Source organism: Heloderma suspectum, chromosome 1, assembly GCF_057233095.1.
Source record: "Heloderma suspectum isolate Gila_16-S chromosome 1, 16-S_ref, whole genome shotgun sequence".
Taxonomy (NCBI): domain Eukaryota; kingdom Metazoa; phylum Chordata; class Lepidosauria; order Squamata; family Helodermatidae; genus Heloderma; species Heloderma suspectum.
Window position 1 is genome coordinate 71,030,839 of NC_139458.1, and position 19,012 is coordinate 71,049,850.

At 46.5% G+C, this 19,012-nt stretch overlaps 1 protein-coding gene across 5 annotated transcripts in view; it reads left to right on the forward strand.

Annotated features, from left to right (window-relative positions):
* Positions 1-13,680, forward strand: part of LOC146357374 (MAX gene-associated protein-like) — a 49,551-nt gene extending 35,871 nt beyond the window's left edge. For 3 of the 5 annotated variants that reach the window (XM_084846107.1, XM_084846087.1, XM_084846097.1), the window contains 3 exons: positions 391-502; positions 869-1,117; positions 10,876-13,680. In XM_084846107.1, coding sequence (XP_084702233.1) covers positions 391-502; positions 869-1,117; positions 10,876-12,002 — 1,488 coding nt within the window. In that variant the 3' untranslated portion in view covers positions 12,003-13,680. Of the gene's footprint in view, positions 1-84; positions 204-390; positions 503-868; positions 1,652-10,875 lie in introns of those variants that run through there. The other 2 variants (XM_084846116.1, XM_084846125.1) reach the window with 2 other exon arrangements.
* Positions 13,681-19,012: the final 5,332 nt, after the last annotated feature.

Below are 19,012 nucleotides of genomic sequence, written 5' to 3' on the forward strand. Positions count from 1 at the left end.
ACTGGAAGGATGGATGAGAAAACTATCTGGGCCCCAAAGTTTTTCCTTCCCAAAGCTTCAAAGTCTGATGTGATTACTCCATAGTTCTGCTTGGCGGTATCATTTGTTCCTACATGGATGAGAAGAAAGGATACTTGTCAGTGGGCTTTATGAATGTGGACAACCCTTCAGTCCTGTCTCTAATCTGTCCTCCCGGGATACAGCATACCTGGTGAGTCCATGGGTCTTCACAGCACGCAGCAAGGAGTCTCCCACAAGGGCCCCAATTTCTGAATGTAGCGGAAGCAGCTGACTTGTTTTTAGGATGCTTTGCTAAGGGAGAAGAGATGTTGTCTTTGTTTTATGTGTATAGTACCAGTATCCAAAACTGACCTCTTTGTCTCTTTTCAGGCCACTGAAGAGATCCAGAGGCTAATGGGTCAGGCAGTTAAACTGACAGGTCAGAAGCAGTTATTGCTGCACAAGAACATCATCCTAATTCGTAAAGTGTCTGTACTCTCAGGTGAGATTACTTCATGTACAGATTTCTTTTAATGCATGAAACCAAAATAAATATATATCTGAAGAAAGACATCCTGCCATGTGGGGACACTAGGATTGTTCAAACGGGGTGGTAATGGTGGGAGTGATAGTTCATGTAGACATTAAGGGTTAGATTTTCAAAGACATGAACAGTACTGAGTTGTCCAACTTACTAACTAGACTGAGCTCGTTTGGGCTTGTTTGAGCCATGTATGCTGGAAATGCTATCAATTCTGTGCTGTGAAATAATTGTGTTTTGGGCTAACCTGTGAGTTCCCTTAGTATGATTTGAAGACCTTGAATGGCCCAGTATGAGAGAAATCTGGCTCTCTTGCTTTCTGTATAGGCAACCCACAGAAGGTGATTTTGAAGAAGCTAAAATGCATTTTAGCAAAGCAGAAAACGATAGAAGCACAGAAGAATCAGAAACAGACACAGCATGCAGAATTTGTGAAGACTGCTAAAACTGCGGGAATTACTAGACCTTCTGTGGAACACTGTCCCTTTTCTATTTCAAGAGAGATGAAACCGGAAATTATGTCCAACAGGCATACAAAACCTTCAATGTGTACTAGGAAAAAAAGTTGTGCTACAGGTAGGCTGGATGAGGAAATGAGTAGTTGATTTTTTTCTTAAGGAAAACTGCAAGCCCCAGGGCATTCTTGGAAACATTGTATTTGCAAGCCCAGAGTGCTGTCTTCTATACGTGATAGAACTATGACGCTGGGTATGTAAAAGTAATTTGCCCACACGGGGTTCGTGTGGTTAGTGTCATGCTTAGCGCTGCTGCCCCCCCCCCCCCACCAGTTGATAGAAAAAATTACTGAATTAATCTGATTTGGGATCAGATGTACCCCAAGAACTCCATAAAAGTAAAATACCCGTAGGACTGTATTAAGCGTAACAACATTTGCAAGTTAAAAAGTAATGCCTACATTGAAAGAGGTAGTAAAACAACCAGTAAGATGTACAGCTCTGTTTACTATAGAAGAGCATGCTTCTATATGCCCATAAGAAGCCATATACAATCAGGGCCAGAAATATTGGAACAAGGATAACTGTTTTGGCAGTTGGCCACTGTACACCACCACATTGAAGCTGAAAGGAACCAGACCCAGATGGGAGCAAAGCCAGGACTTTCAGCTGTAATTCAAGGGGCTTGACAAAAGTGGGGCACCAACCATTCAGGAAGTACAGCCACTGGCACACACACACACCCATCATTGGGGGCTCATAAGTAATGGAACAAATGGCTGACAAGCAGCTGCATGGCCAGGTGTGGCCTGTTTCCTGGGTACCCCATGACCAATCAAGCAGATAAAAGGCCTGGAGGTGGTTCTGCATGTTACATTTGCATGTGGTAGCTGTTCACTGGAACTCCCAACATGAGCTCCAAAGAGGTGTCCATGCGAGTGAAGGAGGCCATCATTAGGCTGAGGAAACAAAATAAACCCATCAGAGAGACAGCAAAAACATTGGGAGTGGCCAATACAACAGTTTGGAACATCCTGAAAAAGGAGGAATTAACTGGCAAGCTCAGCAACAGCAAAAGGCCTGGAAGACCACGGAAGACAACTAAAGTGGATAACTGCAAAATTCTGCTCATGGTGAAGAGGAACCCTTTCACAACATATAGCCAGGTCAAGAATGCTCTTGCGGAGGTAGGCATGTCATTGTCAACATCTACAGTCAAGTGACAGCTTTATGAATGTAAATACAGAGGCTTCACAACAAGGTGCAAACCACTGGTAATGCTCAAGAACAGAAAGGCCAGATTAGCCTTTGCCAGCAAACACCTAAAAAAGCCTGCCCAGTTCTGGAATAAGATTCTTATTCCAGAACTGGGATTGATGAAACCAATCAATAAGATTGATGAAACCAAGATTAACTTGTACCAGAATGATGGGAAGAGAAAAGTATGGAGAAGGAAAGGAACAGCTCATGATCCAAAGCATACCACATCATCTGTCAAACATGGTGGAAGCAGTGTGATGGCATGGGTATGTATGGTTGCCAATGGAACTGGGTCACTGGTGTCTATTGATGACCTGACTGCTGATAAAAGCAGCAGGATGAATTCTGAAGTGTAGAGGGCTATACTTTCTGCTCAGATTCAGCTGAATGCTGCCAAACTGATAGGATGCCGCTTCATATTGCAGATGGATAATGACCCAAAACATACAGCAAAAGCTACACAAGAGTTTCTCAAGGCAAAGAAGTGGGATGTTCTTCAATGGCCAAGTCAGTCACCTGATCTCAGCCCAATAGGCTGAGTTCTACTTACTGAAGACCAGACTGAAGGCAGAAAGACCCACAAACAAGCAGCAGCTGAAGGGAGCTGCAGTAAAGACCTGGCAAAGCATCTCGAGGGAGGAAACTCCGCATTTGGTCATGTCCATGGGTTCCAGACTTCAGGCAGTCATTGAGTGCAAAGGATTTTCATCCAGGTATTAAAGGCGGTCCTTAAGTTTGAAATGATGTTGGTTTGTTCCATGACTTATGAGCCACCAACGATGGGGGTGTGTGTATTCCACTGGCTGTCCTTCCTGAATGGGTAGTGCCCCACATTTGTCAAACCTCTTGAATTACAGCTGAAAGTCTTGACTTCGCTCCCACCTGGGTGTGTTTCCTTTCAACTTCAATGTGGTGGTGTACAGCGGCCAACTGCCAAAACAGTTATCCTTGTTCCAATATTTCTGGCCCTGACTGTAGCGCTGTCAGGAGCACCCTAGCTGCCTCTTACAGTCACCTCCAATAGCCAAATCAAGACACAGACGAAAAGGATTCTTATCAAGGCGTTATTCCTTTTACAACTTAATGACTCTTTCCGATGCTAATCACCAGCGACTAAGCAAAGAACAGCCCTGGGGAAAGATAGCAGAGTAGCCTAAGCTCCAGGTAAGGCAGTTGGTCCCCATTTGAAGGAGAATCATGGGAAGACCCTGAACTTATGGGCTATGGAGAGATCCTCCCTCTTTCCCTTGGGTCCTCGGGACGCGACCGTTGCTTGCGCGCCAAACGAGCGCTACGCCTCCTTTCAGCGTCCTCCATCTGTCGTCGCTCCCTGCGTTGGCGCCGAGCGTCCAGCAAGCCCCCCTCCAGCGCTCTCTCACTGCCAGGGTCACTATCTATCCCAGGAATGCTGGCAGGAGGAATCTCTGCCAGCTGCTGTGCTTGTGAGAGATGAGCGAGCTCCTCTCCCACGAATTGTTGTTCCTCCTCAGAATCAGAACTGCTCTGGGGTCCTATTGGCTCAGTTTCCATCCTGACATCATCCCCGCTCCCATGAGGCCCCCCCCTCATGCTTCTCCCTTGGGGCCCCGGGTTTGTGGGGGTACATCTGGTGGAAGCGCCTCAGCAGTAATGGAGCATGCACATTTTCCTTGGGTTCCCAGGATCGCTCATCTGGCCCGTACCCCTTCCAGTCCACCAGATATTGCAGGTGTCCACAAGAAAGGCGGGAGTCCAGAATCTCTGCGACCTCAAACTCCTCCTCCCCCTCCACCAGCACTGGCGGCGGGGGGAAGCCAGCCGAGCGATGAGGGTCGCCATAAACCAGGGGGGACAGCAAGGACTGATGAAAAACAGGATGGATCTTCATGGGGGGGGGGGAGCCAGGCGAAAAGCAACAGGGTTGTCAAGGGCTTCTTGGAGGCCTCTCTCAGTCTAATCCAGTAGCCAAGTCCAGACACAAAGGGATTCCTTTCAAAGCTTTATTCTTCTTTTACAACTTAACAACTCTACCGTTTGCAACTAGATCTGAGCAGCACAGTACCTATGCCCTAAGTTGGAACAGTTGGTCCCCGTTTGAAAGGGAATTACTGGCAGACCCTTGAACTTAAGGACTAGGGAGAGTCCCTCTCCTTTTCCCTTGGATCCTCTGGGCGCAGCTGTTGTTTGCGCGCCAACCGGGCACTACGCCTCCTTTCTGCGCTCTCCATTTGGCGCCGCTCTCTGCATCGGCATCGCGCGTCCACCAAGTCTGCTTCCTGTGCTCTGTCACTCCCTGGACTGCTATCTAAGCTAGGAATGCTGGTGGGAGGAATCTCCGTCAGCTGTTGGCCCTGGGAAAGAGGAGCGCGCTCCTCTCCCAGGAGCGACTGCTCTTCCTCAGAATCAGAACTACTCTGGGATTCTATGGGCTCAGTGTCCACCCTGACAAGGGTTAATCTGGGCCGTAATCCGGAAAGGCCCCGTGTGGCAAGGCGCAAGCTTCCTTGCGGGCGAGTGAGAGGGGAGGTAGACAACCAAACCCAGTCCCCCAGTTGCAGAGATGGACCTGGCTGGCGCCGCCGGTCCGCAGAGGCCTTGTAGGCTGCCTTGGCTTGCTCGAGGGAGTCCCGTAAGAGGTGGTGTACCGCTCGCAACTCCTCTAAAAAGTCATGGGCTGCCGGCACCAAAGAGGGAGCTAGGGTGGACGGGAAAGCCTTGGGGTGGTAACCAAAATTGGCAAAAAATGGAGTTTGGCGGGTGGAAGCATGGCAGGCATTGTTATAAGCAAATTCCGTGAGAGACAGCAAGGAAAACCAGTCATCTTGCTGGTAATTGACATAACAGCGCAAATATTGCTCCAGAGTTGCATTGGTGTGCTTGGTCTGACTGTCCATCTGTGGATGGTGGGCGGAGGAAAGACAGAGTGTCACATGGAAAAGCCCAAGTAGCTCCCTCCAGAAATGGGTAGTGAATTGGACCCCTCTATCCGAAATGAGACCCTTGGGCCATCCGTGGAGCCGGAAAACATGCACCAAAAAATGCTCCACCGTCTCCCTGGGTGTGGGCAACCCAGAGCAGGGGATGAAATGGGCCATATTAGAAAACAAATCCACCAACACTAGAATAGTGGTCTTACTGTGTGAGTGAGGCACGTCAGTGATGAAGTCAAGGGAGAGCAGTTTCCAAGGTCCTGAGGGGGTAGGCAGGGGATGAAGCAAGTCTGTGGGGGCCTTCGCCCACTGGCAGGTTGGGCAGGAGGCGACATAGGTCTTGATGTCCCAACACACATGAGGCCACCAAAAATCCCATGTCACTCCGTGCAGGGTCTTGGCAAAGCCAAAATGCCCAGTGGTGGGGGAGTCGTGGCACTGATGGAGGACCTTCTCGCGGAGGGGTCTAGAAGGCACATAGACCCAGCCGGAATGGTAAAGCAGGCCACCTCGCAAAGAGAAGGGGGTAGAGTGGGGGAGGCCAGAGGCTAGCCCCAATTCCTCCACTTTTGTGTGGACAAAAGCATCCTGAGCCTGTTCAGAGTGAATAAGTTCCTCCCAAGAGTGAGGAACTGCAGCTGCTGCCAGGCTCTGGGGGGGGGGGTGTGGAGAATCGGGGGGGGGGGATGTCCCTCACCCCCTGGCTGGAGGTCTGGCTTGCGAGAAAGGGCATCTGCTTGTAGGTTGTCAGAGGCCTTCACATGGCAAATTTTAAGGTGGAACCGGGGGGAAAAAAGCAACCACCTAATCTGCTGCTGGTTTAAGGCATAGGCTGTCTGAAGATGTTCCAGGTTGCGATCATCGGTTCTAACTTGGACTGGGTGCTGTGCCCCCTCCAGAAGATGACGCCAGGTCTCCAAAGTGGACTTGATGGCCAACAGTTCCTTCTCCCAGATGGTATAATTCCTCTCAGACATGTTCAGCTTCCTGGAGTGGTAGGCGCAGGGTTGCAACCCGCTGCCCGCCCAATCTGGCTGAAAAAGCACCGCTCCCACCGCAAAGTCAGAGGCATCAGTTTGCACTACAAAAGGCTTCCTTGGGTCGGGTTGTAACAGGATCAGCCCAGAACTAAAAAGCTTCTTAAGTTCCTCGAAAGCCTGTTGAGCAGATGCCGTCCAATGAAAAGGAGATTTCCTGCCCTTAAGGAGGTCCGTGAGAGGAGATGTCAGCTGAGCAAAGCTGGACAGGAACTTTCTGTAAAAATTAGCAAACCCCAGAAAACATTGCAAGTCCTTCTTGGTGGATGGAGCCTGCCAGGAGAGGATAGCCTGGACCTTTGCAGGATCCATCCTGATACTGTCAGCTGAGATGATGTAGCTGAGATAGTCCAAAGAGGTTAGGTCAAACGCACGTTTCTCCAGCTTGGCATAAAGATGGTGCTCGCGGAGGCACTGGAGGATGGCAGAGACATGGTGCTGATGGGCGTGGGGGTCCTCAGAAAATATAAGTAAATCATCGAGATACACAATGAGGAAAGTGTCCAAATAGTCCCAGAAGATGGCATTCATAAAACGCGAAAATGTGGGTGGGGGGGCGCAGGCGAGCTCAAACAGCATCACTAGGTATTCATACGCTCCATACCGGGTGCCGAAACAGGTCTTCCACTCATCCCCCTCCCGGATGCGAATCAGATTGTAGGCACCACGCAGGTCCAACTTTGTGAAAATCTTGGCTCGCCCCAGGTGCTCCAGCATCTCTGGTATGAGGGGGAGGGGTATTTGTCGGGGATCAAGACCAAATTCAAGGCTCTGAAATCGTGCACCGGGCAAAGTTCTCCCGATGTTTGTGCACAAAGATGGTAGGAGCGCAGGCGGGGGAGGAGGAGGGGCGAATGAAGCCACGTCTGAGGTTTGTGTCCAAAAACTCCTGCAGAGCTCGAAGTTCCAGCTCTGACATCGAATACAGCCAGCCAGCGGGGATGGTCGCCCCAGGAATGAGGTTAATGGCACAGTTAAAAGGGCGGTGAGGGGGGAGCTGGTCAGCCTCCTTCTTGTCGAAAACATCCCGAAAAGCCACATACTTCTCTGGGAGGATCACGGTAGCTAAAGAACTACCAGAAGTAGACGGGGGGGGGGGGAGAGTTAAGGCCTGAACTGGGACTGGCGCCTCGGTCAGGAGGCAATGGTGCCGGCAGTAGGGAGATGCAAACTCCACTTGCTGAAGCCCCCAAGAAATCTGAGGATTATGCTTAGAGAGCCAGGAAACACCCAGCACGATTGGGTATTGAGGAACCTTGGCCAAGTGAAACTGAATCTGCTCAACGTGGGACTGGGTGCACAGAGTGAGCGGAGCTGTAATCCGGGTCACTGCGCCTGAAGAAAGAGGATGCCCATCAATGGTCTCCACTGCTAAGGGGGCAGGGTAGGAATCCTGTGGAAGAGAGCGAACATTTCATCCATGAAACTGGTCGTAGCCCCAGAGTCCACTAAAGCTAGGGCCTCCACCCCACCCCACTGGGAGGAGCGGAGGTGAACATGCAGTAGCAGATGGGAAGGTGGGGGGGTTGCGGAAGGCACCCACCTGGTGGGGAACCGATCCCCACACTGGAGACCCCCAACAGGCTTGGGGGGCAGCCTAGTCAGGCCTGTGGACGAGGAGGAGGAGGAAGGAGAGGAGGGGGAGGCAGTGGGGCTGCGGCTCTGGCGCGGCAGGTTTTGGCGAAATGTCCCAGCTTTCCACACCGAAAGCATTGGCGCTCCACGCGCCGCTGCTCTAGTTCCTCCGGCGGCAGCGGGGCTTGGGTAGCTCCCAGTTGCATTGGGGTCTCCTCTGCCCCCACCGCAGGGGTGTGGGGGAGGGAGCAGGAAACGGAGAATGGGAGGAGGGAAATCTCGGCCCCTGGCGCCGCACCGGGTCTGCCGGCGCCCCTCCAGCCGACTATCTATCTGGAGGCAGGTCTGGATGAGGTCCTCCAAAGTAGGCGGGCTAGGCGTGCGTGCCAACTCATCCAAGATCTCGTCGTTCAAACCATACAAAAACTGAGCCACCAGCATGGCATCATTTCACTGTAAATCCTGCATCAGCAAGCGAAAAGTCGCGTAGCTGGAAGCTTGAGTCCTTGCCCTCCCTGAGGCGGCGAATCTCCCGAGAAGCCATCTGCGTGCGCAGGGGGTCACCAAAAAAACTGGCCATCGCTGTCATGAAACCTTGATAGTCCCCGAGCAGGGGGTCATTAGCGAGAAGAAGCCCATTTAGCTGCCATGCCTGAAAGTAGGTTAATGATGAAGCCCACACGAACCTGTTCTGTCAGGAAATCCTCAGGTCATAGGCACATGTACAGCTCCGATTGGGCATGGAAAATCTGAAAAAGTCCTTTCTCACCAGAAAACGTCTCTGGCAAAGCCACCGGGCACTTGCGGTGGGGGGGAATCAGAGGTGGTGGGGGTTGAACCGCAGCTTGCAGACTCTGTACGGCAGTCGTCAGTTGAGCCACTTGATCACGAAGAACCTGGTTCTCTTGCGCGAGAGCTTGTACTGCCGAGTCCATGGCAGCCTCCAGAGGCAGTAGGAGCAGAGAGAAAAAAAAAGAGGAACGGGGACCAAGCTGCCAGGAGCACCCTAGCTGCCTCTTGCACTCCCTTCCAATAGCCAACTCAGGACACAGATGACGAGGATTCTTTCCAAGGCTTTATTCCTTTATTACCTTATGACTCTTTCAGATACTAATCACTAGTGACTAAGCAAGGAACTGCACTGGGGTAGATAGGCTACTCTGCTAAGCTCCAGGTAAGGCAGTTGGTCCCTGTTTGAAGTAGAACCATGGGAAGACTCTGAACTTATTGGCTATGGAGAGATCCTCTCTCTTTCCCTTGGGTCCTTGGGACGCGACCGTTGTTTGCGCGCCAAAGGAGTGGAGCGCCTCCTCTCGGCGCCCTCCATCTGTCGTCGCTCCCTGCGTCTGCGCCGAGTGTCCAGCAAGCCCCCCTCCAGCGCTCTCTCACTGCTAGGGTCACTATCTATCCCAGGAATGCTGGCAGGAGGAATCTCTGCCAGCTGCTGTGCTTGTGAGAAATGAGTGAGCTCCTCTCCCACAGGTTGCTGTTCCTTCTCAGAATCAGAACTGCTCTGAGGTCCTATTGGCTCAATTTCCACCCTGACAAGCACTCCCTTGCTGGGCTACCTTTGTGGTAGGCCATGGGTCAGCAACACAGCACCTGCAGGTGCCCTGGTGCCTGCCAGGACCCCTATTGTCTCCTCCCCCACTCACTGCTGCTTTGCCATCGTTTCTGCCTCTCACCATGCTTAGCAGTGGGAAGTTGGCAGATTGGGAAAGCAGTGGGAGGCAGGAGCAGTGGCATGGAGACAACAGGGGTAAAAAGGGAGGTAGAGGAGAGCAGGATTAATGTAGGTGGGTCTATGAAAAGAGAGGCAAGAAACCCTGAGCAGGAAGGCGGAAAAGGAGGGAAGGGGCAAGAGAAGTGGTGATCCTGGAAGTGGGGGCAAGAAAAGTGGTAATAATAGAAACACGGGAAGCTGCCTTATACTGAGTCAGACCATTTTTCTGTCTAGCCCAGTATTGTAGACACTGTAGCAGCTCTCCAGGGTTTCAGGCAGGATTCTTTCCTACCCTACGTGGAGATGCTGTGGATTGAACTGTGGAACTTCTGCATGCAAGGCATGTGCTCTACAAGTGAGCCACAGGGGAAAATGTGATCATGTCCCTGAAAAATCCCCCATAAAATGTTCCCAGAACCTCAAAAAGGTGGCCTATCCCTGCTCCAGGCCATCATGAAATTGCCAGGCATGCAGCAGCATAGCCACTCACTCCAGGGTGAGGCATTTCTGTACTTCCCCCAGCAGCCAGAAGAAGCTGGAGTAGAGCTGCACACAAAGACCTGGGGAAGAACAAGCTGCTGCCTGATCCTGGGGAAGTGCTGAAGGGTGTCTCCTTAGAATGAACAGCTTGGCAGACACTGAATGTGCAGGGCATTGCACGAAGTGTATTTCTACTGGTGATTTGGTTCTTCAGCATGTAGGGCATTAGTGTTACCTTTTGCTGTTGACTTCTTGAAGTCATCAGCATGTTTTATCTTAAGATTGAAATTTATTTTAAGTTCATGGGTAAGAAAAAATAATTCCATGCATCCAAGGAGCCTTTGGACTTATATTTCTTGAATAGTAGACTGACATGCTACATAGTAAACCTATTTGAAACAGGGGAGGCTTTGAAAAGCAGCATGATATGGCATAGGCACCTGCTGTTGAAGAAAAAAAAAAAATCCCAGTAGTACGCCCAAGCGTTTAGTAGTGTCTAAAGTAGCTCTTTGGATCCTGATCCCTCTTGCCAGTGTTTTGGAAGGTGGGCAGACTTTGGAAGCAGGATCTACTTTGGGTTTTTTTTTACCAGAATTCCAATATCCACCAACAGGAGTCTGGTGCAAAAGACATACACTTAAAATCCAAAAGTTCTGAACGCAGGAATTGAGTACCAGAATTGATTGGAGCTCACAAATCCATTCCTGGTTACCCCGAGTTTCATTTTAGCAGTATAATGGGGGGGGGGGTCATTTTGTTGCTGCTTTGTTAAACAGTTGGGAGCCAGAAATCTTTACGGGCCTACTGCAAATCATCCAGAGATCTACTAGTATATCCAGATCTACTTTCTGCCTGCCCCCTGTTCTAAGAGACTTTACTTTGTTTGAACTTACAGAAAATGAAGACTCATTCACGATGCCAAGGATAGTAAATGTGATGTCCCTAGCTGCTGAAGAAGAAACACATTTAAAAATGGATGTAGATAAGAATCCTTATGTAACCGTGGCTGCTGATTTCCTGACAAGTGAGTCTTCCTTGCAAATAGATTCACAGGAAATTACCAATCTTCAGCCTGAAGAAAAAGGTGGAGCTGCTTCTGGAGAAGAGAGACATTATATCAGAACAGTACAAGGGAAAAAAGGACACTATTTTCCACAGATATTCTCTAGTTCAAAGGAATTCTCAAGATCCTCTGCAACAGAACTCTGCATTGAAGAGTTAGCTGGAAGCCAGGCAAGAGCAGAACAGATGGACAAGGGAGGTGATGGTCAAAAGTCAAAGGATTCTTTATTTCAAAAGGTGCAGGTTAATGAATCCAAAGACTCTGGATTAGAAAGGCAACTACAAAAAGAACCCTTTGTGATGCATGATACGGAACTGGATGCAAATGACTTAATGGACATAGAGGAGAATGATGAAACTTGCACTTCAGTTCTGAATGAAACTGCATTTTTCAATCAGCAGTTGAATTATAATGTCTCAGACATATCAGACTTTCCCAAGATCCTAAGCTCTGGCTTTTCTCTAGAAGATATGGAAAGATGCAGGGAATCAACTACTGCAGATGGCTCTCCCTTTCAGTTTGGCACATTGGGTGGGTGCTTGAAGGATCTCTGTCTTGTGCAAGGGAGTAGTGGTTCTATCATTCCTCTCCTGCTTCACTTAGAAGATGACAATCTAGATGATGGTGACAGGAACTTGAGAGATCTTTCATCTGAATCAGGTGTTTCGACATTCATGCCAGATTCCGAAGTAAAGGATCAAAATCCTAACCTTTCAACATTAACTAGTTGCGGAAGTTGGAAAAATATAAAATGCCTAGCAAAAGCCACAAATGTGTCGCTTCCCATTCTACCAATGAAAACTAATCTGGAATCTGTTCACAATGACACAGTATGGAAGCCCATGCCCAAACTGGCACCATTTGGATTAAAAGCTGCAAACTTCCTATTAGATTCAGGACAGCAGAATAGCAAGGTGATGCCTTCATTGGCACCTATTGGCACAAAAACATTGAATTAAAGGTCACAGTCAGTCTGTAGACTAGGACAGGACTATAAAGTAATGGCTACACTAGCATCTGTGATTACGGAATCAAAATAGCACTGCAATATATTTACTTCCAAATATATTTGGCAAATGCATGTACTATCTTTTCAGAAACATTCAAAACAAATCTGGATTGGTAGTCACATGGTACACTTTCAACAGTGGATTCTTTGCAGGTAATTTATGAAGGTAGGCAGTCTTTGAAAATTAGTTGATTCAGGATAAGACAAATCTAGTAATATTATTTGGGTCAGCCAGTGCTTTGGGTATCATGAACTAATGATACAGGTTCTCAGTTACTTGTGGTTTCTTGAAATAATTAGGGTTTTTAAAGAAATCAGTTACCTTTTCATACGTTCTCTTGTAAAGTGGAACAGAGCTTAAGGGTTCAGTTTTTTCTACCAAAGTGACATTTTTGAATTCAATATATCATTCCCTGCTCACCTTCAGACTTAGTCTTTAAATGTTCCACTGAAATCCTTTCATTTGTTAATCCTTCCTCTCTCCTTCTATCCGTTTTTGAACTGCATCATATAACCAAGGGAAAAGCCTTAATCTGTTTATATTTTCTCAGTACTGAAAGGAACCATTTAGGACCCTTGTACTGCTGTGCATATGTACATCCTTGCATTATCTAATTCTTTATACTACCTTCTTCACACAGCCACATGGAAATCACTTCCCCACAATGCTATTCCACACTGTGGTGGTATATTTGTAAATACCTCAGTTGTATGAGCAGGACAAATTACATGTGTCCTTCCTTCTCAGTTGACACCTCACCAGAAGGGAGGGCACCAGGAAGGAAGGAAAGAAGTGGATGATTGGCTCCACTCACATGGTTGCAGTATTCGCGTGCACCCTGCTGTCATGGGAAATAGTATATGGGTTAGGCAGCTCCCTCATGCTTGTGGTTGTCTGCAAAGTACTGCATTTGACTAGTTCCTCTACGCTCTTGCCAAACGTCTTGGTAAAGTGGTACATTTTAAATCCTTGGGATCAGGTTGCTTGGCAATAATTTTATTGATAAGATGTAGGGCTTTCGTAAGTGATAGCCAAGAATCTATAGAGACTCTTCACTCATAAGCTTTAAAATGTAAAAATAAGTAAAAGTATTTTATAGTTCTGTACATTCCTGCAGTTTTGGTAATGAATGAAACTTCAACCCAGAAGGGTTACTTTTCCTATCAGAAATGTAAATATGGGTGTGATGCTTCAAAGTACTTCTTAAAGGTGAAAATCTGTTGTAAAAATGGTATTGAATCTGAGAAATCATTGGTGCTCTCATAATTCATACTAATAAATGTGAATCCCTGTTGATATACCACTTAACAACTAAATCAAAACAAAGAATTGTCCTATTTCTGAAGAAGCATCCATCTTGTTCAGTGCCACAGTTCCAGCTGTATACATCCCAACTGTACATAAGTAAAATGTAAGGGCTACTAATGTATCATGGATTAGGGGTAGGCAATGTGGTGCCCTCCAAATGTTGTAGACTACAGTTCACATCAGCCTCAGATTTAGTGCAGCTTTTGTCTTATCCAGTAAGTTTTGTTCTCTCCATTTTTCTATGTTAAGTTTTAAAAACAGCTATATACCAAGTCAGAATCAAGCTATGAATTATATCAGGGCTTCCAAATGTGGTGCCCATGGATGCTGTGGTGCCCATGGATGCTGTAGTGCCTGCAGGGATCTCCAACGGCAACCAAGAAGCTCTCCACTCCCTGCCCCTTCAAAATTTAATTTTTTAATAAAACTTGAAAAACATTAGGGTGCCAGGCGCTCCTTCCTGTTCCCGAACCTGCTGCTGATCAGGTATTCAGCAGGCACAAAGAGAAGGGTTGCTTTCTGCCCCCTCCCAGTCTTCCATCTACACAGATCTTTCTCCTTTATCTCTCTACTACCAGCCTCTAGCCTATTTCTAGCCCCAGCTGTTTTGACTAACTAGGCCCCCATGGCAGTCGTTATATGTCTAGCCACATTCTCCATGGGAGCCATTTTGTGATTTTGCCCAAAGCAGTTTCCCAAATGTGCTCATGGGCTCAAAAATGGTTGGGGACCCCTGCATTATATAAATAACTCAGTTCTACTTGTATCATAAACTAAGGATTCCATCTACTAGCTCTCTCTACAGACAGAGGTGGCTAGACCAAGTGCATTTCTCCCTTGCCATCCTTGTACTTCGCAGAAAAGGGAAGTAGCTTCTTGTGCCTGGGGAAAAAGGTGGTGATTGGTTGAGTTTCTCACTCTTCTATTATCTTTAGCAGCTAATTTCTCCTAGCAGTTTGGAAGAGCAGGGAAAACTAGGTGCTACAGATAAAAAACAAAACAAAAGGAGTTAGAACTAAGCCCTTAAAAACTGCTTGGCTGAGGATAAGTCTGATACAGTTCTCCTGATGAACACAAGGATGGCAAGGTTAAAGCCACTGCTTTAAGCCTCACTTGCTACCCCTGCCTGTATTGCAGTTCCTACAGGCTTGTGTAGGGAGTTATTCAGTGTTCCATTCAAGCAGAGATGAGGCTCTTGCTACATCAGTAAAATAACATGTAGCATGGCTCTCATTCTATTGTCTACTTTTTAACATATTTGGAATATCTCCAGGGATATGCATATAGGTGTGATGAATGGTAGGGTTCTGGTGAAACAAGACTCAATAAATAGGAACATGGAGAAATGGGCTTTTAACAGCAGTGTTAACTGTATGGCAAGTTGTATGCCTGGTGTAAAAGCTGCAGACATGACACTCTTATCTAGATACTTTACAGAAAGAGCCAATGACTGTGGTATACTAACAATGGGAAATGCAGTCATCAGGGTCCTGGAACCCAAATTCAGGTTGCCAGGTGATACGTTTAAGACCAGCACCTCCAAGGAAGCATTTTCATAAATACTACTGGTTAATTGTACTAATTAGAGATAACTCGGTGGGTATAACTGCAGGCTCTCAAAGAGTGATTGAGGCTCTGGTGTTAAGAAGAGTTTTTGCTTTGTTAGTCACTGCAGAATTTTTTTAAGATAAGACAATGTATAAAGGGATGGACTATACTTGAACTGCAGTGGAGCCAGACTGCTAGAATATAACCTCAAAAAAGATTGAGAACATCTTTTAAACTGTGTTCTGGGGGAAGGCTGACAAATCTAGTTTGATATCTGTTGGAATGATACAGTAATTATTTCAGGTCTTCAAAGCTGAGATAGGATTGAACTTGGTAACAAGCATACATAAACTATTGCCTTAAAAGGCAAAGAGTTTCAGGGAAAATTGCACATTAAAAAGATATATAGACAGGAATACCAGAGACCTCCAACCCAACACAGAAGAAGTATTAAGAAGTAGATCTTAACTGGATGAAATGTGAATGAAACTAAACCATAATACCAAAATAGCTTTGCACCTATACAGTATCACAATATTAGACTGGTGAAAAACTGTTCAGGTATTACAATTTAGTTTCAATCACATCTTGCACAAAGAACCACTTAACAGATGAAAGGAAAAACTGGGTAGCTTCCTTAAAATTGTAACTTTCTCTTTCTTCTGGGCTCTTCATCCCATCTTCAGTTTAAGTGTTCCAAATGAGTGCGCATTCCCATCTATATATCTAGAAAAAACATTCTCCCCTTGTGGAGAACAACTAATGGGGATAGGTCCTTCCTCGGGCCAGGAGGATAGATTCCTGATCTTCATTCCAGAGGAGGAAAGATCTCTTCCTTCAACATCCAACTCTGGCAGGGCTCCTGTTTTCAAGAGCCCAGCACTTAAAGGAACATCATGACAAAGCAAAGATGTTTTCCTCCCACTGGGGAGGGCTGAGTGGAGATAAATGTTTCCCTTCAATCATTTCTCCCTGACACATGAGTGGCTGTCTGGAAGGGGAGCACAAGTTTTTCCTGCCTGACCAACAATTGCAGGTAATTCAGCATGTCTGAGATAGGCACTATCCTGTAAATGTGCCAGCTGACAGAGCAGAGCACATTTGCTCCAGCCTCTTCCTTCTCCCTCTGCAGTCTTCCTCTCTACATCAGGTTACACAGGCCACTCCACAGAGAATATGACCACTCAGCCCTCCCAGACGTGATGCTCCAAATAAGGTTGCAGCAAAAACAATCCCTTTGGGAATGGGGGCGAGGTCATAGTCTGTCTATAGCAACCTCCCTAGGGGCGGTCAGAGAGCATGAGGAATTTAAATGTTCCCTCACTCTCAGTTGTCAAGGGGGAGAATTTATTCAGATCTTTTCAGAGGGATTAAAGCTACTTTTGATCACAGATTGATTCAATCTTACCTCATTTTTTCTTGAGAAGAAATTCAAGCCTAGGGAGACTTCCCATCACAGCAATGGAAGCAGCTTTTCCTCTTGTTACTGTTCTGGGGATAGGCTCAGCTGTAGAGATCACTCCTGTCCCCCATCCCAAGCATAAGATGTACTATGGGGCTGTGGCTCAGTGGTAGAGCACATGTCTTGCGTGCAGAAGGCCCCAGGTTCTATCCCCAGCATCTCCAGGTAGGGCTAGAAAAGCTGCCTGAAACCCCGGAGAGTCGCTGCCAGTCAATGTCAACAGTGCTGGGCTAGATGGACCAATCAATGGTCTCACTCAATATAAAGCATCTTCCTATGTTCCTAAGTCCAGGAGCTGTCATCACTCTCACTCCCAATCAAGTTCTCAGCAGGCCATCATTGTCGTGCTACTCCTTGGGTATCTCTACACCAGCCTAAAATCCTGCGTTTAAAACGGGGCTTTCTGATTCTGTTTTAAATGCAGGATCACAAGGGCTCCCTTTTTCACATGCTTCCTTTTCCCCCTACCCCTTTCCCCCTCCGCCCCATAACTGAGTCTTCCATTTTCTTTTGTTGATCTTGCTGCCCCTCTTACAGCTGAAACTAAAGCAGAACACAATGGGGTAATTTGATAGCTCATTATCTGCCAACTATTTAAAAATGGAACAAAGGGCATTTAGTGCAGGAGATGCCGTGGAGGGACTCAGCATCATGTAAAGAGCCCGCAAAGTTCCATGAAGGAGCAATCTCAATCGCAAGATAAAAGCTCCATGTGAAGAAAGCCCTTATCACAGGTCTGTGTGCAAGATTCCCTTTCTGAAGAGCCTCTTTACCTCCTGTGGCCAGATCCCACCTTTATTTCAAAAGTCAGCTTGACCTTATACAGAATTCAGGAGTTGGTTCTTTGTGTTTTTTTGCCCATGGCCTTCCTCATCCCTTGAAAGAGAGTGGTATTCTTTCGATGTCTGTAGGGCAGTCCAATTTTACATTGTTGGGGTGAAACTGCACAACCAGCATAGTGCACTATTTGTCTCCTTCAAAAAGTTGGCCATTGGTCAGATACTGTCCATGGCCTCTCTTGCTCATTTGCTGAGAGGGTGTGTTGTGCTAGCCTACACCTCAAATAACCTTCCAGTCACCTGGGGCATTGTGGCTCACATAGGAGGGCTTCCACTAGAGCAGCTTTCTGGGAAATAGCTTTTGGAAGAGATATGTAGGACAGTCACTTCGTCATCGGTGCTTACCTTCACCAAACATATAATAAATTCTTCCTCTTGAGGATGCCTTTGGGAGGTGTGTTTCTGCAGAGAGTTTTGTAACCCGAGAGAGGCAGTTTTGGAGAACTAGTGGCCTTGGAGTTCTTGCCCTGAGATGTACTGCTTTTTGACATACCTATGTTAGCTGTCCTCCACTCAAGGAAACAGAAATTCTGTACTTACCAATGAATTTCTAGTTTTCTCTAAAGAAGGAGTTAATTTCTGCTTTTGTATTTTATATACTGTGTTGGATTAAAAATAAATAAAACAAGACTGATTTAAAGATTTTTAAAAATCAAGTTAACAATGGAAACTACTGCTAAGAAAGATACTTCTATTTCAATAGAGTTCTAGAGATTTCAGATGTTTTATGCTAAATCTATAATGAAATGTGAAAGTCAGCATTTTTAATGTATTTTTCCAGCTGTTCCACAATTTTTGTAACAAATCTATATTTTTGGAGAAAAACTAATGGTTCATTTTTGTAAAATATGTACTGTTAAAATAAACTTGGATCTTTAAATCACGCTCTGGCTTTTGAGAATTATTAATAGAAAGGGGGAAAGGAAGGCCTCCTTTGTTGACTAGATGATCTTCTCCCTGTCCTATGAGTTTTTGTTCTAAATGTGGAAGCTAGTATACAAATGCATAGACTTATGTCCGGGCAGTTCTGAGTTTTCCTTTCACGTAGGGCTGTTGGCTAAAAATCACAAATCAGGATTTGGGTTTAGCATGTACAACCAGCAGTGTCCACACAGGGATTTCCATGCTAAGACTTTGGGAGTGACATGGCTAATTGTAAGCTACTTTGAAAGTTAATCTTGGCTGAAATGTGTGGTATAAATATAAATAATTTACAGTATGACAGAATGTCTGCTTATGGTGAAAAGATCTTGTAATATTCAGATACGCATCACAAGTTTTGAGTACTAAATCATGAGGAGAAGGATTCACAGATCATACCAATTTTCCTTCTCAAGGCAGAAATAAACTTCAGTACACAGTTTAAACTGCAGGCTACAGGTTAAATTTGCAGCCCTGCAAGTGCTGTCTGATGATCCCACAAACCACCCCCACCTCCGGGTGTGGGGGGGAATTGTATAGGAACGGGCTCTATGGTTCCTACCATAGCAGCCTAATTTCTAGAGACCCAGAAAGCAGTGCTTGAAGGCACTCCTTAGTTCCTTGGATGCTCTAGGAACAAGGCTTTTATGGCAGAAACCATAGAGCCGATTTCTAGAGCATTTCTGCTGGATGTTTTCTGAAAATGTTCCAGGTGATAAAAATGTGGGATGGTAGTTGTTGTTGTTCAGTCGTTCAGTTGTGTCCGACTCTTCGTGACCCCATGGATGTCCATGTACATATTGTCTCCCTGCTTATTTAACTTATATGCAGAGTACATCATGAGAAATGCCGGGTTGGATGAATCAGAGGTCGGAATTAAG